The 22,826-nt window shown below is 37.4% G+C and overlaps 1 protein-coding gene across 2 annotated transcripts in view; it reads left to right on the top strand.

The window, feature by feature from the left end:
- The window catches only part of TF (transferrin), a 48,779-nt gene that overhangs the window by 13,139 nt on the left and 12,814 nt on the right, over window positions 1-22,826 (top strand). For both annotated transcript variants that reach the window (XM_051985572.1, XM_051985573.1), the window contains 10 exons: window positions 2,490-2,678; window positions 4,512-4,656; window positions 6,542-6,597; window positions 7,987-8,165; window positions 11,065-11,236; window positions 13,355-13,506; window positions 14,591-14,681; window positions 15,211-15,267; window positions 20,300-20,455; window positions 22,077-22,224. In XM_051985572.1, coding sequence (XP_051841532.1) covers window positions 2,490-2,678; window positions 4,512-4,656; window positions 6,542-6,597; window positions 7,987-8,165; window positions 11,065-11,236; window positions 13,355-13,506; window positions 14,591-14,681; window positions 15,211-15,267; window positions 20,300-20,455; window positions 22,077-22,224 — 1,345 coding nt within the window. The remainder of the gene's footprint in view (window positions 1-2,489; window positions 2,679-4,511; window positions 4,657-6,541; window positions 6,598-7,986; window positions 8,166-11,064; window positions 11,237-13,354; window positions 13,507-14,590; window positions 14,682-15,210; window positions 15,268-20,299; window positions 20,456-22,076; window positions 22,225-22,826) is intronic.

The raw sequence follows: 22,826 nt of genomic DNA on the forward strand, positions 1-22,826 counted from the left end.
TCCACCCTCCCCCCCCTCTCTCCCCTTTTCTTGGATATTTCCTTACTTTTTATGGGCATTAAGTGGATTGGATCCCAAAAGACAATTTACTACTCTTCTCCTCAGGGTTCTAGAGCTAATCTTTGGAAGATGAGTTTTCTCATTTAAGTTTAATAAGGACTCATGGAAAATTCCCCATATATAAATCTCTTTGGGAGCCCCTTACCCTGCATTGGATTTTAAGTAGGTACCCCAATGGTTGAATTTCCATATGTCATGATTACTTATCTGTAGCCACTATAGAGCAAGGTGCTCCCACATAAAAAGTATACATATCAGACTAATGGTGACTCACTATTTCTTTGGGGATAGAAATTTTTTTTTTTCCTTTACAGAACCCATATCAGGTTCCCCTTAGTTATACATTTTGAGAGGTAGATACCCTTGTAGAGTAGCCAAGTTGTTCTTGGTGTGCCTCGTTAGTCCGCAATGTGCCCTTTCAGTCTTAATGCAGACTCTGTCATCAGTTACTGCTGCTCCAGGGATATCAACCCCCAGACTCAAATGTTGCAAATTTTCAAAATTCCGTGATCATCCTCTGGTCATTATAGGGAAGGTTAGTGTGAAGATAAAAGATATTTATTAATACTTGCCCACCCCTCCAAGCATGATTCTTTTACCATCCTTAGACTGTCTTGTTGGACTCCCTGGCTAGAATATTGGAGACATGTATACATACGTATACATACATACATACATATATATGCATATACATACACACTCTCTCTGGCTAGAATTTTGGAGACACACATACACACATATATTCTCAGAAGTAGTTTAAGACTGATTCTTTCAAATAATTCTAATGTGTAGCATTTCTGATTTCATTTAATGATTCAAGTACTTCACCCTTAGCAAACTGATTTATGCCTTATTGGCCCTTAGTTGATACTTTTGATTGATTGATTCAATCAATAATTATAAGACTTATATGTTTATTTTGGGGAGGAGGAATGGACCCCTCCATATCCTTTAAAAAAGTAAAAGGAAAAGAGAAAAATCCACAGGGATATCATGGGGGGTGATTAAAAAAATATTCTAGTCAGAAAATTTCCTAAAACAGACTGCAGAGATTATGCAACTGAACTCTTTCATTTGCTTAAGTGGAGCCTTGGAAAAAAATCTCTTGCATTCTAAAATTCAACAAGCGTGTATTAAATACCTACTGTGTTCAGAGTATTGTTGTGGTTCTGGGGAGACAGAGGCAACAGTCCTTAACATTCTGCTATTGGAGAAAGGCAGGAGGAAGAGGGAGAAGAGTATAAACATGTACATAAATGAATAAATAATATCTGATCATTTACTATAGTTTCATAGAATCATACATTTAGAACCAGAAGATATCTTGAGTTTATCTAGTCTAACCTTCCTACTTTACAGAAGAAGAAATTGAGATCCAGAGAGAATAAATGACAAGATCCTTCAGAGCACTAATAATTGGGGGAAGAGATTCCAAGGGGCAGAAGGGGGGAAGGCAGCATTCTAAGTAGATGGAGCAGGTTTTGCAAAGGTAGGAAGGAAAGAGGTAGAAAGTCATTTATGGAAAAAAAAAAGTAAAGCAGTTTGACTGGAACATAGAAGCTGTGAGGGGAAGTGCCTGATAGCTAGCATTTGTGTAGCATTTGCAAAATACTTTATAAATATCTCACTTGAGCTTCATAATAACTCTGGCTATCATTAATTACCTGTATTTAAATAGGGGAAGGTGCTCCCATGAGTAAAGTATTCAAGTTGGATGGTAGAGACCTACCATCCATGTAGTCAATCCCCTTTGGTCTTACTTATTATCATCTTTATGTTATAGATGAGAAAACTGAGGCAGAAAATAGGTTATTTGCCCAGGATTACACAGCTAGTAAGGAGCTGAGGCTGGGTTTGAACTCATCTTCCTGACTCCAGGCATGAGCACCCTATAGTTCACTGTGTCATCTCCTTGTCTCTGTCATCTATAATCAATCTAAAAATTCTCTGGAAAACTTACATGAACTGATGCTAAGTGAAATGAGCAGAACCATTTTTTTCCTTTTTGATTTGATTTTATACAACTTGATAATTGCATACATATATTGGATTTACATATATTTTACCATGTTTAACATATATTGGATTACTTGCCATCTAGGGGAGAGGATGCGGGAAGGAAGGGGTAATTGGAACACAAGGTTTTGCAAAGGTTAATATTGAAAAATTATCTATGCATATGATTTGGAAATAAAAAGCTTTAAAAAATAAATAAATAAAAATGCTCTGGAGCCTGATTATGGAGATCCTTTTTAATGAGATTAAGAACTTACTCCTCAAAACTTTGTACTGAAAGTCAAGGAAAAGTTTCCTGATCCTTTCTTCCATTACTTATCAGGTAAAAGTGAAGATTCCAAGATCTCTTGGTATCTCCCTATCCCTTGAGACTTTTACCCTGAGTACCTTCCCTAATTCTTTGCTTCTTACAGAACGGCAAATTTACTCCTTTGCTGTGGCTGTTGTGAAGAAAGGAACTGATTTCCAACTCAGAGATCTCAAAGGCAAGAAGTCCTGCCACACTGGCCTGGGCTTGTCAGCTGGGTGGATCATCCCCATTGGTAAACTTGTGGAACTTGGCGTGTTGAACTGGAACAATACTAATAATCCTATTGAGAAAGGTAAGCTGGCAAGAGGAATGAAAGCACTGAATACAGTGAGTAGCTTCTGGTGATATATAATATATATGCATAGCTGCCTATGTATGACCTATATCTAATTGCTTGCCTTTTTAATGAGGATGAAGGGGAGAGAGGAAGAGAATTTGAAACAAAATTAAAAAAAAAACAAATTTAAAAATTATTTTACATGTAGTTGGGGGAAATGCAATATTAAACAAATATATTTCAAAATTATATTTTATGAAGCAAGTAGTCTTTACTCGTATTTGTGTGTGTGAACTTTGGACACACGGTGAGCAAAGTATGAACTTAGATATTCAGGAAAAAGATTATCTAGACCAGAGACTCGGAAATTTTTTGTTTGCTGAACTCTTTGGCAGTTTGGGGAAATCTGTGCACCCTTCCCAGAAGACTACTTTAAAATACATAAAATAAAATATGATTACAAAGAAAACTAAATAGTTTTAAAATAGTGAAAAATGGTGATGAAAATATTTTAAAAACAAGTCTTAAGAACCTTTGAATTCTAGATAGATAAGAACAAGCAATGGACACAATGTATGTTGGCCCCATGAGAGTAAACCAATGAACTTTTCAGTGCATAAAAGTTCTGTTTTGTAAAAGATGCATTTTTAAAGTTTTGGATTTTTATTCAAACTCTTATGCACACATGTATATACTCACAACACACATGTATACATGCTCACATCATATCCACAATGGATATACACACATTCTCACACCATACCCCCATGTACACATGCTCACACTACGTGCATGCACACATGTGTGCTCATGTCACACACAATGCAGTGCCCACATATACTCGCACATGCATGTACAATGTATACAATGCTCACACCATATGTGTGCATGCATGCACACTGCGCCAACACCTCATGCGTGTGCACATGCTTACACCATATGCACGCACACATATGTGTTCACAGCTCATGAGCAATGCACATGCACACATATATTCACACCCCACACATACACACATGCTCACACCATATGCATGCACACATGCACAGATATGTGCTCACAGCTCATACACAATATACTTAGACCATGCACACATGCTCACATAATATGCATACACATATGCATACATATGCACAATGCTCACACCATATTGTGTATGCACGCACACACATGTGCAATACCATGTGCACACATGCTTTCACCACATGCATGCACCACATGAGCTCACAGCTCATATGCAATGCACATGCACACCATACACACATGCACACATGCTCACACCACATGCATGCACACATGCACAGATATGTGCTCACAACTCATACACAATATACTCAGACCATACATACATGCACACACATATACTCACAACACACTTGCACACGTGCTTATACCACATACACACATATATAGTCACAGCTCATACAAAATGCACATACACGCATGTACTCGACCACACACATATATACATGCTCACACCATATGCATGGACCACATGCTCACATATGTGCTCACAGCTCATACACAATACACACACACATACTCAGATCACACATGCACACTTGCTCACACTGCATGCACATACACGTACATATATGTGCTCACAGCTCATGCACAATATACTCTGACCATACATACATGCACACATGCATATAGTCACAATACACATGTACAATGCTCATACCACATACACACATATATACTCACAGCTCATATACAATGCACATACACATATACTCACACCACACACATACACATATACATGGATATACTCCCCCCACACACTGCCAGCCTTCCTGTGCACACACAGCCCTCAGTTGTTTCACGACTTGTTCTCCCCTTATGCAGCGGTAGCCACATTCTTCTCTGACAGCTGCGTGCCTTGTGCTTTTTGGACGGACTCTCGTTTGTGCCATCTCTGCGCTGGAGCAGGACCTGACCGGTGTGCCTGCTCAGACAGAGAACCTTACTTTGGCAGCTCAGGAGCTCTCAAGTGAGTGGGACTCTAATTGCAATTTCGACATCTTTGGACCTGTGAACATTTTTTTTACTTCCTATACATTTATTCTGTCTTATCTTAGCTTCAACAATGCTTTCTATATCTTCTCCCACTGAGAAAGAAAACAAAGTTGTGCTTCCTTTTTATTCTTTGTAGCTTTTATTTAATTTTCTGTTTCTTAGATCATCATAGTAACCCCAAGTATCCCTCCCACAGAACCACCCCTTATGACAAATAGTATTTTTTTTGAGGAAAAAAAATCAGCACAAGCGATTGTTATATTGAAAAAGTCTAAAGACATAGACAGTGTGTAACAGCTAGGACCTCCCACATCCACCAAGTGGTAGATCAGGAGTTTCTGAAGTCTCTTCATCCAAGTCCTATTAATCCTTATGATTTTGTTACGATTACTTTGTGTCATTGTTTTTTCCATTTACATTGTTATAGTCACTCTGTTGTGCTGACCCTATTATTGCCTGCCTATGAATCCTGGGCAGTGACATGCTAGAGAACAGGGTGGCTTCCACTTGAATTGTCAGAAAGATTCTGAAGATCACCTGGTAAGATAGAGTGCCCAACACTGAGGTGCTTTCTCAAGCTAAACTGTCAAGCATTCGGACTCTACTTCAGAAAGCACCACTGGTATCATTGTTCTAATGCCAATTTTGACTATTTTATGGAGAACTCACTCAAGGAAGGGACTTACATGGAGGCCAGAAGAAGCAAAAACAAGGAAACTATCAAAGTCTCTCTGAAGAACCTAGAATTAGTTGCATGGCATGGGAGACACTGGCACAGCATGACATGTCCACATTAAAGAAGGAGCTGTGATCTATGAGCAAAGCAGAATTGCAGGAGTTCAAAAGAAACATGAGAAGCGCACATTTAGAGACATTTCCACCCCACGTGTTCCCCAACTGCAGGAGAGTTTTCTGAGCTCATACATAGTCAGACACTGGAACCTGACTCCAGTGTAGTGAGGTCATTTTGGTGCTCTTTGAGAACAAAGGACAACAACCAAACAACCATTGGACTTTATCTCATTTAAAACTCACAAATCTATGAAGCAGATGCTGTTATTTTACAGATGAGGAAATTGAGGCTGAGATGAGTTATGTGACTTGCCCAGAGTCACACAGCTAACTGTCCCTAGAGGAATTCAAACTCAAATTTTCCTAATTTCCAGTCCAATTGTATCCACTTTGCTGCCATATAAATATTAGTACAGATGATAAATTGATGATTTATGTGGTATATAGCTTCATGGGATAGTGGCGCCAAATGTAATGACCGTGTATTTAAAATCAGCCAGAGTCAGGAACTCAGGTTAAGGGAAAAATCTTCAGTCTTTATTGAAGTGAAGAGGTGAAAAAAGATTGCGATAGCAATATGGGCAGCTGCGACAGGAAGCCAGCTAGCAGAGAGAGAGAGAGATCTGAGCTCTTCTCCCCTTCCTTTTTCACTCCCCTGCCTCCACCCACCAGAATCATCATTTCCTATACAACACATCAGGACTTGCACAAAGAGTGGGTGGGGGCCATTCTTTCTCCAAGCTTATATATTAATAGAGTATGGTCCAATTATTATTTAGCCTCATGTGCTTAGGACCTCAGTGCATCAACTCAAGCCTCAGCCCATTACAGAAAGACTCCTAGATTTAGAGTGGGGTGACCTAGTTCTGGCTCCCAGCTCTGTCATTTACTACTCATGTAACCTCAGGAAATTCACTTTACTCTTCAGAACCTCAGAGCAGGATTGAATTAGAGGATCTCTGGGGTCCCTTCCAAATCAGAACTTCCCCAGTTATGACTACTGAAGAAGGTCAAATACATTAATGATGGCTAGACTCTAACCATTCTTATGTTTCCCTTTTTCTTAGGTGCCTGAAGGATGGTGTTGGGGATGTGAGCTTTATGGAGCATACAACCCTTTTAGGTAACTTACCATAAATAGAAATCCCAACTCACCTCTGAGCTCAGTCTTGAATATTACCCTCCCCAATCTTACTCACTCTGTTTCCTATCCTTATGTTCTTCCTCCAGGGAAGGGAAAAAAATTCTTCATGATGATCTTATGTTTAGCCTGGACTTTTTCCTCTGAAAATTATATTCAGGCTCCTAGCAATTTTTAGTGTAGCATTCAAAACCATACGCTATGAGCTCCGATTCAATTTTTTCCTACCAGACCATACCTAGGGACATGTTAACTCAAAGCAAGGGCATTTAATCAAACGGAATATCAATATTAAGATATAAAAAAAATTCCCTCCTCTCTTAAACATAGGATTAGATAACATAGATTCCTATGCTACTGGTAGGAGAGGAAATGCACATAGACAACAAGAATCACATCCCAATCGGAACAAGTGAAACGCCAAGTCAACAAGTCAAAAAAAATTTAAATATACACTGTGTATATATTTAAAACTTGTATCTGGAATACAAATACAAACAGAAAGTAAGGTAATCCCTGTCCTCAAGGAGCTTATATTCTAGTAGGAGGAAATAATATATAAAAGGAAGATAGAAGTGGTAGGAAGGAAGGAAGGAAGGAAGGAAGGAAGGAAGGAAGGAAGGAAGGAAGAAAGGAAGGAAGGAAAAAAGGGAGAGAAGGAGAGAGGGAGAGATGAAGAGAGGAAGGAGGGGGGGGAGGAAGGAAGGGAGGAAAGAGGGAGGGAGGGAGTTTCCTAACTGACCAGTTCCAAGTTGGGTCCGCCAGTGAGTTGCAAGTGAGTTGGATTTAGGTGAGGGGAAGAGATTTCTTTTTGCCATGGGGAGAATACTTTGGTCTGCAGAGCTGTCAATTAACGCCTGAGAGCCAGGGCACCCTATCACTAACTCTTTTTTTTTTTTTTTTAATTTTTATTTAATAATTACTTTATATTGACAGAATCCATGCCAGGGGAATTTTTTTTTACATTATCCCTTGCACTCGTTTCTGTTCCGATTTTTTCCCCTCCCTCCCTCCACCCCCTCCCCTAGATGGCAAGCAGTTTTATATATGTTAGCTATGTTGCAGTATATCCTAGATACAATATATGTTTGCAGAACCGCTCTTACTGAATGGTTTTCTTGCTGAATGAAGTGGTTTCTCTGCTGAGCCACCAGTGCCATCTGCTGTTTTTTTGTGGAATTGTTCTTGTTTTTACAAGTTTGGCTCCCAGTGATTTTGGCCTGACAAGCTCTGGTCCGTTCTAACCTCCCAGGAAGAAATTATGAGACATGATTGAACTGAAGGCCTGAGAACATTGGGGGCGGCGGGGGGGGGGGGTGTTCCCTTGGAACTGCTCTCATTTTTCTTTTGTTTTATTTTGGATTCTTTCAGAGACACTCCCAACTGCGGCTGACAGGGACAAATTTGAGCTGCTCTGTGAGGATGGTACCAGGCTGCCCATTGATGAATACAGGAAATGTCACCTAGGCAAGGTACCTGCTAATGCTGTTGTGTCCCGGAGAGTGAACAGCAAGGAGGATCTGATCTGGAATCTTCTTTCCGAGGCACAGGTATTCCCTGCCTGGGACTTTTCCTTCTCTATCTGTCTGCCCTTCTTTAGGCAGTTAGATAGTATAGTAGATTCCTGGCTGAGGAGGAAGACCTGAATTAAAATCCTGCTTCAGACACTTCCCAACTGTGAGACTGTAGACAAATCACTTGCCTTTTATCTGCCTGAGAGCCTTCAACTGTAAAATGAGAATAATAACACAGTTTTTTATGAGCATCAAAAGAAATATGTGTGAGCCACTTAGTGAGATACCAGGTACATAGTAGGTGCTCAATGAATGTTTTTCCCCCCTTCCCGTAAATCCTTTTTGGGTTTTTGTAATGCAATCAGAGTTAAGTGATTTGCCCAGGGTCACAGAGCTAATAAGTGTTAAGTGACTTGAACTCAGATCCTCCTGACTCCAGGGTTTGTGCTCCATCCACAGCACCACTTACTTTCCCTTCTTAAATACTTTTTAATTCTAGAATATACCTCTCCCTACTCCAATCTGCTCAACAAAATATTTATTACTACAAAGTAATTATACATCACCTACAAAAAGCACTTTCTAATTCATAAGACCCTTTCAGGTGCACTACCCTACATTATTTTAAAAAATTATGGAAAACTAACTGGACTGGAATTCTGAAGACTTGGGTTCAAATTCTGTCATTCCTTCTAATGACTTCAAGTAATTCATTCCACTTTGCACACATTGACTTCTTCATCTCTAAAATGGGGATAATAACAAAACATATAAGATGCTTCAGTGCCTTGTGGTCTTGAAGAACTCTGTCACTTCATTATAAGTTATTCTTATCCTTTGAGTCCCACAATAGCCCTGTGAGATTTCTGATATTACACCCAGTTTACATATGAGAAAACCAAGGTTTAGAAAAAATAATGAAGTAGAAGCCCGGTCTTTTAATTTTGTCAGCAGACATTTATTAAACACCGAATATTTGCAATACACTTTGCTAGGGACTGGACAAAAGGACAAAAAGGAAATAGCTCCTGCCTCCAAGTTTATATTTGGTAAATGCAAAATACTTGTATGAAGTGTCTTTATCTGAATCAGCATAACTCAAATAAATGTGATTGGAGAGTGTCCTTTACTCTAATTAAAACAAATCAATAATCCATGAAGTAAAAGGCAAGATCAGGATAGGTGTATGAGTGTGTGTGTGTGTGTGTGTGTGTGTAAATGAAAAGGGAGGGGAACTGTTCCTTTGAGATTATCATTCTTAGAGACTGTGTTTCCTTTTCTGATCTCAGAGATCAGGATCTCCAAGGCTCCAAGGAGTCGAGACAGAGCCCCATTCTCCCAGGATAAGAGAAGCAATATAATAATAAAAATTATTATATATATAAAACATATTATATATAATATACATATAATTATATATAATAATATTATTATTATTCAGGGGCTAATCAACTGCCATAGAAATTCTAAATTCTCATTCAATTGAGGAATCCTGCTCTGATCAGCTCTGGCTGTCCCAGCCCCCATCAAGATACCCAATATAACAGCTTCCCTCAACTAAGGTCTTTGCAGATGCACTTTGCTAGGACCCTGCCCGCTGAACATTCTCAGAGCCCAAAACTACATTTCCAAAGAAAACTCTGCCACCATAGAAGTCAGCCCCTTGCTAAACTGGTTTCTATCCAACAATAAACTTTCATTTTGCAACTAATAATTCGGGAACGAGTGAATTTTTTCACTCCTAAACCTTCGGCCCATTTAAAGGGGATATTTAACAGCTCTTTCATTATTGCCACTAACCTCTTGACCATCAGGAATTGAGAGCCTTCAAACCGCATCATATTGAGATAAAACAAAAAACTAGTTTTTGAAAAACAAGTCAAGAAATGTATCCTTATTTCCAAATACTGAGCATTATATCTGTTCAAATTTCATTCTATCCTATATATCCATGGGGAAAAAACTGTTCTTTTGAGGCTATATATCTCAATAATTCTTCAGCCTCACTTTCAATATCAGGCAGCATAACAGATGTCACCAAAGTTTGATCACTTCAGTGGTTCTCTTAAAAAGTGATGTCATCTGCCTTTGGTGTCTCATGAGTGTCTACAGATCCTAAAGCCCATGAAGGCTACCTCCTACATTGCTGACTTATTGATCAGAATTTCATAAGCCCATATCTATACTAAGTTATGCAGTAGTTTGCAAGCATTTTGGTCTCAGCATCTCTTTATATGCTTAAAAATTATGGAGGATCCCGTTCTCAAATATGTTTTCACAGATAATATCTATCAATATTTACTATATTGGAAATTAAAACTGATTATATTTAAAATATTTATTTATTAATTCATTTTAAAATAACAAATCTGTTGCATGTTAGCATAAATAACATTTTAAAAAAAATAAATTTTCCAAAACAAAAGAAAAAAAAAACTAGTGTGAAAAATGGCATTGTTTTATGTATTTTTACAAATCTCTTCAATATGTGACTTAATAGAAGACAGTTGGATTCTCACTGCTGCTCTGGACTTAATTTGTGGTGACATGTCATTTGGTTGAAATGAAATATATAAATAAAATCTAGCCTCATATAGATACGTAGTTGGGAAAAGGATGAATATTTTGTAAATAAATGATATCTTAGTATTATTTTGAAAGTAGTTTTGATCTGACAGACCACTGAAAGGGTATTGAGAACAGTCAAATAAGAGATCCTTCCAAGGAGAAATACACCATAAGCACTCTAGCCAGTCACATCCATGTTTCCTTTTGTGGATCTATTTTATTCAAAGATTCCTTTCCCCTTTTGGTCTTTTTCCTTTTGCCCCAAGGAGTCTCCTTTTGTGGTATCATTTTCTTGTCCTTTTAAACATTAATTTATCCCCTCCCAAGTCATCTGTTCTTACTCATGGTTCTCTTTTCCCTTGAATAGAAAAGGTTTGGCAAGGGCAAATCAGAGATTTTCCAACTCTTTGGTTCCCATCATGGAAAGGACCTGCTGTTTAAAGACTCAACTAACAGATTTCTGAGGCTCCCTGCTAAGATGGATCACGAGCAGTACTTGGGCTACAAGCATATGAAGGCTGTGAAGACTTTGACAATATGTAAGCAATTGGATCATGGATCATGCCAGAGAGGGCTGGGGAAGTCTGATGGGAGCAATCTATAATAGCCTTAATTTTGTTGCAGGCATTGAGAGACATCTTAATATTTTGTACCAAAACACTTCCCTAAAATGAATGGATGAATATTTAGGTAAATAGACAGATAGACAGTTAAATAAATAGATAGATTAATTCTGACAAATGAATAGCCATAGAAACTAACATTGAGATTCAAATGACCCCTTTCCCACAGGTTTTCACAGACTCCTGACTCACAGATTTTTGATCTGAACAGTATCTCTTTTATAAGTCTGGTGAATCACTGGACACAACCAGCTTCTCCACCTATGTTGCCTTATGGGCTCCTCTGGCATTCTGGTGAAACTTACATACCCCTCCTCAAAATGCTTTAAAATAAAATTTTCTAATTGGAGGAAATGCTAGATTTTGGCTAGAAATTAGTGAAAATAAAGATGTTTTTTCTTTTTCCAAATGAAATGCCCAAACTTCCTGCAGTCTACCCACAGACCTCAGATTAAGAACTGCAGTTTAGTACCATTGTAGGACACAAGCACATAGGTTTCAAGAACTCCATGCTGAGTCTTCATGCTGCCTCCCACCATCACCAGTTTTCAAAACATCCCTTCCAATTTCTTGCTGTGAAGTTTCCTCCTTCAATCTAGCAGAACAGAAAATCTTTCTTGTTTCCCAGTTCAACCTGTCACCACTGAGGAAATACAACATTCTAAACTATCCTTTCTCCCTCAATAGCTATTCTACTTGCTGAGTCTTGCTGAATAGGAAAGGAATTCATTTCTGGGCACTTTTTTAGATTTCCTTTCTAGAAAATCATAAGGAGTTTTTTTTTTAATTTATTAATGGTTCTGGATTTTGTTGATCTGTCTCATCAAAATGAATCAAGATATTAGGATCAATACGTTGTGCTTGAATGCTGACACCATATTGAATTAACACTGATATTGTGTCCCTAGTGAAAATCTGGACTGTTTGATCCAGATGGTGAAATTAGATAGTAAGATAGTTAAAATTAGTTGTAAATTCAGGGGTTCATTGACTTAGACCTATAAAGAACTTCAGAAATTATCACAAAAAAACTCACATTTTACACATGAGGAAACTGATATCTAGACAGTTTGAGTAACTTGTTTAAGGTCCTACAAATATTATGTAATAGCATTAATATTTGACCCTAGATCATAGGATCATAGATTCATAACTGGGAAGAATCTTATATGTCATCTATTTCAACCTTTATTTTACAAATGAAAGGAGAAAGAAAGACAGAGACAAAGAGCAGAAGCAGAGAGCTGAGGGCAGAAAGAATCTGGTCCAATTGTTTTGTTTTCTAGATGAAAACACTTTTTCCCTGTCTGTTCCCCATGCCTAGAGAGCTTTGTCACCTCATCTCTGTTTCTTCATTTCTTTGGCTTCCGTTTAAGACTTAAATTTCACATTCTGCAAGGAAAATTTTTGTGACCTTTTTCTCCTCCCTCTTCCCCTCTCAGGTTACTATTCATCTACACAAAGGTATGCAGTAGCCGTTTAAAACCAGCTCACAAGAACTGATTTTTAAATTTTCAGTGTGAGCATTAACACCTCAGAAATCAGCAAAGGCTACAAATTAGATTCAGATTCTCTGTGTTGTTGATTGTCTAGACTTAAGAAAGGGATAGAAAAACTGCTGATAAATAACAAAATTAAACTTAATTTGAATCTACTACTTTTTTTTCTGAGAGAGTTGTTAAATATTTAGCAGTACTCTCTTGCCTATATATATATCTTGTATGTGCCTAATTATTTATATGTAATCTTCTCCATTAGAATTGAATTCCTACAGGTTGAGACTAATTTTTTTTCCTCCAGTGATAAGCATAGTACCTGACACAGAGTAGGTGCAAAATAAATGTGTGTTAGCCATCTAATGGGGTCAAGTGCAAGGAAATTATCTCAGAATGTCTCAAGGAGATGAAATGGCTGCTACTATTGGATAGAAACTTATGTTTAAAGTTGGCAAGTTTCAATAGAAATATTAGCATCCTCCTCCTACAGTGTTAAAAAACAACCAACCAAACTCTGACCTTTCCTTCTTGCTTCTAGCTAAGACTTCTCCCTTGATGCCCCAAAAAATGATCTGGTGTGCAGTGAGCAAAGATGAAGAGGTGAAGTGCCATGAGTGGAGTATGGTCAGTGGTTTAGCCATTGAATGTGTTGTGGCAGAAACCTCAGAAGAATGCATTGACAAGATTATGGTACGGAGCCACCATATTAAAACTGCATCATCTTTCTTGGGTTCTTCAGGCCTAGGATCTGAATTCTAGTTCTGCTACTTACCAGGCAAGATGGGTCAGGAGAGAGAATCCTGTATTTAAAGTCAGAGGAATTGCCTTAGAATTTTAAATTAACTCTGCCTCTTACCACTTATGTGGACGTCAGGGTCTCATAATGTTTCTGGGCCTGTTTCCTCATCTATAAATTAGAGGGATTAAAGCTGATGACCTTTAAGTTGTAATACTATGATTTAACACATGAATTAGTTGAATATGTAGCTGCCTGATCACTCTGGGCCCAGTCCTCTTCAAAAACCTGGTCCCAAATACCTACAATTATATTTACTTTTACCAGTCAGTCACAAACCCCTTGATTCACAACAAAGTGGGTGGGAGAGAGGAATAAGCATTTTACAAATATTTTATTTGATCTTTACAAAAACCCTGAAAAGTAGGGTTATTATGATTCCCATTTTATAATTGAGGAAACTAAAACAGAAGTTAAGTGACTTGGACAGGATCACCCAGCTAAGAAGTGTCTGAGGTCTCAATTGAACTCAGATCTTTCTGACTCCAGGCTCAATGTTCTATCCATCTTGCTATTTGTCTCAAGGACATTTAATTAAATTGAAATGTACTAGCAATACCAATATTCTCCCCACAAACGTTGAGCTCATTTTCTCACAAACTAAAACTCATTCAATGTGGTATAGATTTGCATAGGAATGCTTTGTAGATGTGTATATGGACAAAGCAATATATGGACAGAAGCTATTACTGTTATTATTTTTCTACATCTCCATTCCATATGGCTTATCTCTGAATAGTATCTGGCAGAAAATCTAGCCCTGGGCCTCCATTTGCCAGCAAACTCTTGTATGCAATGAAATTGTTCTGATGGAGGGCTATAAGAAAGATGGGACATGAAACGATCCAGTTACTTTGCTAATAATCAAATGATATAATATTTGTAAAGTGCTTTGCACAGTGCCTACTATGTAGTAAGTACTTAATAAACACTTATTCCATCCATTCTTCTCCCTAATTATTTGTTTTGCCATTATAGAAAGGGGAAGCTGATGCTATGAGCTTGGATGCAGGATTTATCTATATTGCTGGCAAATGTGGTCTGGAGATTGTCCTGGCAGAGAATTACAGTAAGTTGAATGAGATCTTCCTTTGATAACTGACTCCATCTTGTTCATGACAAAATTATATTTTATAAATAGATTTTATTGGACTATTTGCAGGTTTGGAATTCAGAGATGGTAAGGATAACAGAATGGGTCAACAGAAGTTCAGAGTTCATCGAAATATCTTAGTTTAGTCATTTATTTTAAATTTCTTTCATCATACCAAGGAGTAAGTTTCAGTTGTTCTCTCCATCCTGCCCATTCTCCACAGAATGGAGGATCTAATAAGTGTTAGAATGGCCACAAGGAAAAGAAAAAAAAAAAACAGGTGGGAAAAGGAAAAAGGAAAAAGATTGTCTACAAGCTACATAATCAGATAATAGCTAAATGAGCCTTGTTTGAATTCAATCAGATTTTTTTTTAATTCACTTTATGCTAAATTATGGAAAAATCTAAGGAATACGACAATAAACAGTTATTATTAAAAAATCCTGATATTCAACTCAATAAATGCTAATGAAAGATGACATCTCATTTATCCTTGTATTTTCAGAGACTAAGGATTCCAATCATGGGCAAGGGCCTCTTTGTCCCATTAAACCTATTGAAGGTGAGTCTACATTGGTAACTTCAACAGTAAAAGGAAATTTCTAATACTTGAGGGGAAAAAAAGCTGTAAAGAAACTCAATGAGTCTGTAGAAAGTCAAGTTCAGTTTTGAAAATGTTCAAGAATCATTAGATGACTGCTTCTGTGGACATTGTTCTCTAGATATGGCATAGCTTGAGGTCAGGGACTGTGCATTATTAGCCTAAGGTCAGATTAAAATAAAAAATATATGAATAGACTTTTAGAAACTTACTTAATTATGATGAAACCAATCAGCCCAGATGAAATGACCATATCTAGCTCTAAGAAATATGAATTATTCTAAGAGTCGTAGAAGGAAAAGAATGTAGAATGCAAGCTTCTTGAGGGCAGTAGTTGTTTCCATCTTAATTTGTAGATTCCCCTCTGCCTATCATAGTTCCCTAAGAGCTTACTAGTACATTTGTTGTTGTTTTTCCATCGTCTGACTTTCTGTGATCCCTTTTGGGTTTTTTTTTGGCAGAGATACTAAGTTTGGTTTGTTATTTCCTTCTCCAGCTCATTTTACAGATGAGAAAACTGAGGTAAACAGGGTTATGACTTGTTAAGGTCACTAAGTTACTAAGTGTCTGAGACCAGATTTGAACTCAGCAAAGATGAATTTTATTGATCCCAACCCTAACACTTTATCTAATGAGCCACTCAGCTACCCTACTAGCATGTAGTAAGTGCTTCCGAATGCATGTTGAAGAAGCAGTCCTGTGTAGTGAATAAAGAACCAGTTTTGAAGTCAGGATAACTAGGTCCAAAACACATGGGAATGTCTCAATGTCCAGAAAACAATGAGGAGTTTTCTCATTGAAATTTTCCCTACGCAAAAAAAAAAGAAAGAAGAAAATTCCCCTACAAAGATGACATCACAGGTCAGAACCAAAAATAACTAGATAAATGATTGTTGAATGGAATGTGTTTTGAAGAAAAAATATATATGTCCCTATGCTTATAGTAGTATTAATAATAACAATATCTGGAGTGATACAATACTTGACAGCTTAAAAGCTCTTTTAGATGCCATCATGGTTTAATTTTTTTTAAACTTCTCCCAAACACCCAATACTATTCCTTGAAGGAAGGATCCTGAAGGGAAAAAGCTCTAACACCTTGTAACACTCATTTATTAGGGCATTAAGTACAGTAAGGGATCTTCATAAATCCCAGAATCTCAGAATTAGAAGGGATATGAGTTCATCTGGTCCATACTCCTTTCCTAAATAGGAAATCACTTCTAAAGCCAATCTCATTTTCTGAGCAAATCATACAGTGAATTGGTGGCAATATCAGAATGATTCTGGATCTTTTAGTGCTGTGTCATGCTGTATCCATCAATGATCAATAAATTAATTTTTAAAAATATTCTTAATGTATTTATTATATTCCAGGTTCCTAGGACTACAAAGATAAAAAGGAAAGTGCCCTTGTCCTTAAGGGGCAGGAAAAAAATGTACATAAATGAATATATTAAAATATCTCAATCAGATCAAATTCATTAATTTAGGGAACTCCCATATGAGAAAACTCCTCCTGCCTATGTAAGCTGGCACTTTCTATGCAATTCAAAATCTTAAGAGACTTGCTTAGGAGCAGAGTTTCTTGATCTTTTTCTATTGCTACCTCTTTTCACCCAAGAAACTTTTACATGACCCCAAGTATATAAATTAGCTATGCAAATCAAAATGTACTGATAATAAATCATAATTTCATGACCCCCCACATTCATTTCCATGAGGGGCTGTTTAAGAAGCTATAGGCTAGAATACTTAGAGATTATGTAATTTGTCCAGGGTCATATGGTTAGTATATGTCAAAGGCAGCATTTGAACACAAGTCTTGATGGTTCCTCAGCCAGCTCTTATACCACAGCTACCTCTAATAGAAAATAGATTAAAAAATAAATATAAGTAAAATTTGAGCAGAGGCCCTATCAGATGGGGAAATCAGGAAAGGCCTCCTTTAGAAGCTAGGCTTGAGCGGAGCTTGGAAAGAATCTAGAGACTGAGAAGCCAAGTTGAAGAGGGAGAGCATTCCAAACATGTACATACACAGGAAGAAATGGGGAAGCAGAATATTATATGACAAAAGGCCATTTTGTCTGGGTTATACAATGTGAAGGGAAATATAGCAAAATAAGGCTAAAAGGGTAAATTGAAACAGGTCCTCAAATTCAAAACAGTAAATAAATATTTATTAAGCATTTGCTAGAGGAGGCTAGGTAGTGCAGTAGATGAGTGCTGAACCTGGACTCAAGAAATCCTGAGTTCAAATTTGACCTCAGACACTTACTAGCTATGTGACCCTGGGCAAGTCACTTAATTTTTATTTACCCTCAGTTTCCCCACTTGTAAAATAAGGATAACATTAACATCGACTTTGCAGAGTTCTTGTGAGGATCAAATGAGATAATAATTGTAAGGCACTTGATCCAAAGCCAAGCCATAGTAGGTGCTATATAAATACAATGCTATATTATTATGTATCCTTAATATTAAAGATCATATTATTTTTTAAAATTAGAAAAGAAGCAGATCATATACTTCTTGTGGCTTTTGGATAAGAGATATGCTTATAACCAAACAGACCGAGGCAATTATGAAACTTAAAACTGAAAACACAGAAAGCACCTACTATGTGTCAAGCAGTGAGCAAACCACTGTGCATACAAAGAAAGGAAAAACACAATTGCTGATCTCAAGGAGCTCATAGTCTAAGGTGGAGTTAGGAGAAGGCCATATATAATTATGTACAAATAAGCTATATAGAGGATAAATTTACAATAGGGGGGAAGACACTACAATTAAGGGAAAATCAAAAAGGCATTCTACAGAAGATGAGAATTGTAGCTGGTATTTGAATGAAGCCGGGGTTGGGAGAAGGCAGAGATGGGATAGGGGGAAGCATTCTAAGTATTGGGAGTCACTTGATCTCAGACTGTGTTGGGGAGAGGGGCAGGTTATGAAGGGCTTTGACTGACAAACATCCTGAAGGTAATAACAGTTTATTGAGGAAGGGGATAACATGATCAGAGTAGCTTGTATTTAACCTCAGAGGTATAGGAAGTCACTGAAGTTTGTTGAGTAGACCTATGCTTTAGGAAAATCATTTTGGCAACTGTAGGGGAAATGATTAGGTCAGGTAGGTAGTGCAATAGACAGAGGAAGTGGTTTTAGAGTCAGGAGGACCCTAGTTCAAATCCAGCTTCAGATGCTTACTAGCTATGTGACCTTGGACAAATCACTTAATTCCAATTGTCTCCCCCCAAAAAATCAATCAAAAAAAGGGAAGAGACTTGAAGGGAAGACTGTTGAGATAGTCTAAACAAGAAAGAGGTAAATAGTACAAGAACATTAGAGCTGGAAGGAATATTTGAGATCATATGTTGAGGTTGGGAAGGGGGGAATCCCAAAAGTTTGGGGTCTCAGACAAGTGTCGCAAGGTATTTCAAAAGAATTTTCAGGCTTGAACCCATCTCCTAGTCAAGAGACAAAGTTTTATTGCAATAGCAATTATAATGCCATTACAAAAAGTGGGCTGGAATTCTAAGAGAATTTCAGCACAGAAACAAAGTTTGGAGATATATTTATTTAACTTTCAATCAACGATATGCTAACTCTGTGGCTCATAGGTAGGAAGGAGTGGTCTCCATTATTGCTGACAAGATTACAGTCAGCAATGAATTGAATAGTGGTCTTAATCACTATGTCTAAGCAGTTTGATCTGTGTGAGTTTCCTGAGGCCAGAAGCTATCTGACTAAAGAGTGGTCAGAATCAGACAAATTGAGTGTGGGAGTTTCGTACTTTGTTTCTCTTTTTTTATTAATAGCTCTTTATTTACAAGTTATATGCATGGGTAATTTTACAGCATTGACAACTGCCAAACCTTTTGTTGCAATTTTTCCCTTCCTTTCCCCCACTCCCTCCCCTAGATGGCAGGATGACCAATACATGTTAAATATATTAAAGTATAAATTAAATACAAGTATGTAGTTATTTAAGAAAAACAGATGATAACTTTTGTTCCATGTGTTTTAAAAAAGTGAAGCTATAAAAAAGATTTGAAAACCTATATGAGAAATGAATGAGCATTTGGTTTCCACAATTATGAAAATTAAATTGGAGAAATTAAACTTAAATTAGAAAATTGAAGCCTAAGAGGACATCAAGGAATAATCAAGGGTGGAGTTTATCTTCCCCTAAAAGAATGTAAGCTCCTTGGAGGCAGTGTCTGGCTTTCATAATCAGGGATAGTGATGTGAGATTTGAAAAGAATTTTTTGTTCTTTACTCTTAGTCCTCCTCTGTTACTTTCCCCCTTCTAGAATGTAAACTCCTTGGGGGCAGATGAGGGGTGGAGATCCATGTCATGTAACTTCTGTAACGTCCAATTAATGGGGAATTAGAGGAGGGATTTGTACTTCAGGATAGAAAATAAAATGCTGTCTTTGGAGTCCCAGAGGTATGTCTACTACCTAGCCACCCATTTTTGCAAGAATGTAAAATAAATCTTTCCTGCATTCATTCATCAGTGAGCTTGTGGAGTTCTTGGTAAGTTTCTTATACTAAATTAAGTAGCATTATAACATAATGGGGAAATACCTGAAAAACAATCTGTTTAGTATCTAAGCAAGAATTACCTGTAACTTACTCAACAAATAGTTGTTTCATTTCTTGCTGGAGATTTCCATGAAGGGGGAACCAACTACTTCCCAGGGGAACCCAATCTACCTGTACATCTGATAAGTCTTTTACACTGAGTCTAAGAGTTGTGTGACCTCAGGTAAATCAATTGAATTCTGATCCTCAATTTCTTTATGTGAAAAAGAAGTGAAGATAGCTATAAAGGGAGGGAAGAGATGTAGGAATTGGGGGAGATCTTTTTACTTTCCCCCAAAATGAAGAGAAGACCTGGGTAAACAGAAGCTAGTTGCACTTGATGAAACACCTAAATCAAGGATTTCTCCTGGCCCTGCATTAATATTTGCTTTTCTATGTGTCTAACAAGGCTATTATGCTGTGGCAGTTGTTAAGAAATCAGATGCTGATCTCAAGTGGGGCTCTCTGCAAGGCAAAAAGTCCTGCCATTCAGGGATTAACAGAGCTGCTGGTTGGGACATTCCTATGAGCCTGATACACGATCAAACCAACTCCTGTGAATTTGGTAAGGTGGTTGTCTGAAACAAATAAGAACAGGGCTTTTTAGAAGTTGGAAAAGGAGTGGAAATCTTGGTAGAAAATCATACTACTCCCATACACAAAACATTTTTATGTAGGTGAAATCAGATTAAAATAGACACAAAGAGTCTCCTGAAGAACCAAAGAACCTGGGTGATGGTGGAGTTTGTATGCTAACTTATATATATATAGGAGATTCGATTTTTAAAAATTTTATCAGCTGGTAATTTTCTTTCCCTGAACTGAGCCCCTTAATTGTTCATAGACTTTTCAAAGTTTCTTTACAAATTTCAAATTTATTTCAGATTCCAATATTACAATCATATGCCCCTACTTAATTTAAACAATTGTGAAGATTAAAATAGAAATTTGTAACATGGTGAGGGGAGTAGGGGGTGATCAGAGAATCCTAGATCAATTTGATGAATTGTCCACTTAACCTTTGGTGACATCAAAAGGGCATAGTACAGGTGTGCTCACTAGTACTTTATAAAGAGGATGTAAATAGCACAAGATGATTCTTTGACTGGGAGTAGACTTTCTTTTTATTTCTTTTTCAAATTTTTCTTTTTTTTTCCTGTATGTTTTTTGAGCTGGGACAGGCCTTTGCAATCACAAAGTAGGACTGAGCTTTAGGAACTTTCCTATTTGTCTTCATTCTCCAACAAACATATTGCACTTCTCTGGTCTAAAGATTCGTAACCTTTTTTCTGTCATGCAATCCTTTGTCTGTTTCCTATAGAGGGAATCTTTTCCAGAATAATGTTTTAATGCATCAAATAAAAACATATATGATATGAAAATAAATTCCCATCCAAGTTCACAGATCTCCAAGAGGTCTGTAGGCTCTAGATGAAGAAACCCTGATCTAGAAGGTCTAATCCCCCAACTCTTGAAATTTTGAGAATCCTTCAATTTGTGAAGTCTTAAAATTGAGTTTACCAAGGAAGCATCTCCCAAACTTGCTGCTGTGTAAGAAATCTGTTTTCTCTGGCTAGCAAATTAGATTCCAGGATAATGCTGCCTGGGTCATTTAGTCTCTGAGGAAGATATAAACAGGGGTGAGGGTGAGAGTGGGAGAAACTGAGGGAAGATTTCCTGAAGAAAGGATCCGATCTGAGGTTTGAAGAAAGTAATGGAAATTAGGAATTTGGAGAAAGGTAGGAGAACATTCTAGGTTTGGGGGATAGCTAGCATAAAGGCAGGGTGGGAGATGGATCCAAATTGTCATTAATTGCTTGGAGCTTTGGAATAAAGAAACTGAACACAGTCTCTCCCATTCCCAAAATTAAGGTCTGTTCTGTTCCTTCCTTGTCTGTATTCTCAGAATATGTGTGTAGGTGTGTGGGGGTGGGACAAGGGGGTGGAGATCAGTACTAAGGATAGCTCCTTCAAAACCTATCCATTCCTTAGTAGGCATACCAACACTCCCTGGAGAATGGTCCCTCAGTTGCTTCTAAAATAAGGCTCATGTCCTTATAATTTAACAAGATCAGTTGGGGAAACTCATCAAAGCCACTGAGGAATGCTCTGATCACCCCCTTTGCTCTTGTAAAGGACAGGACTTCTATATTAATTCTGGTAATGACTATCTTTGCTCTTTACAGATAAATACTTCAGTGAATCCTGTGCTCCTGGTGCTGATGTTAATTCTAGCCTCTGTGCCTTATGTGTTGGGAGTCCAGGGAGAGGGGATTTGAACAAATGTGCTGCTAATAGCAAAGAAAAATATTATGGCTACACAGGGGCTTTCAGGTAAGTGTGACAGAAAAAATTAGTGTTCAGATAAAAAGTTATTTATTTCCTTTCTTGATCTTTTGCCAGGTCAATAAATAGATAGTTATACCTTTCTTCTAATAAAGGAATAATAGTTACCTGAAGAAAAGGGATGTTTCCTCCATTCTATGTTATATAGACTCATATATCTTCTAGAGTCATATATTCTATATGATCTAGACTACTGGTTCTTAATCTCTCCTTAAGGCCCAGTTTTGTGGTTTCATGAGAATAGGGAACTTTTAGATGAGGAAAGTCTTTTTGACAGAAAAGAAAAGAAAAGTCTTTTCTGTCAATACAGGTCAATACTTTTAGTGTCAAAGAGTTGTCTAGAGAAAAGGTGTCAAACTTGAAGTATGCAACTATATGCAAGTAGAATCTGTTATAAATGTAATTGGGAAATGTTTAATAAATTAAAAATAATAAATCACAGATAATATCAACTTGTGATTTTTAAAGTTAATATGTTACCTGCAAGGATCCATTTGAAACCCCTGATTTACAGCACTGAGAATTCAATTGACTTTTCCCAAATTCACACTATCCTACCTCTGTGCTCCACTACCTCTAATAAATCAAAT

The sequence above is a fragment of the Antechinus flavipes genome, chromosome 3, assembly GCF_016432865.1.
Source record: "Antechinus flavipes isolate AdamAnt ecotype Samford, QLD, Australia chromosome 3, AdamAnt_v2, whole genome shotgun sequence".
In the NCBI taxonomy this organism is placed as follows: Eukaryota; Metazoa; Chordata; class Mammalia; order Dasyuromorphia; family Dasyuridae; genus Antechinus; species Antechinus flavipes.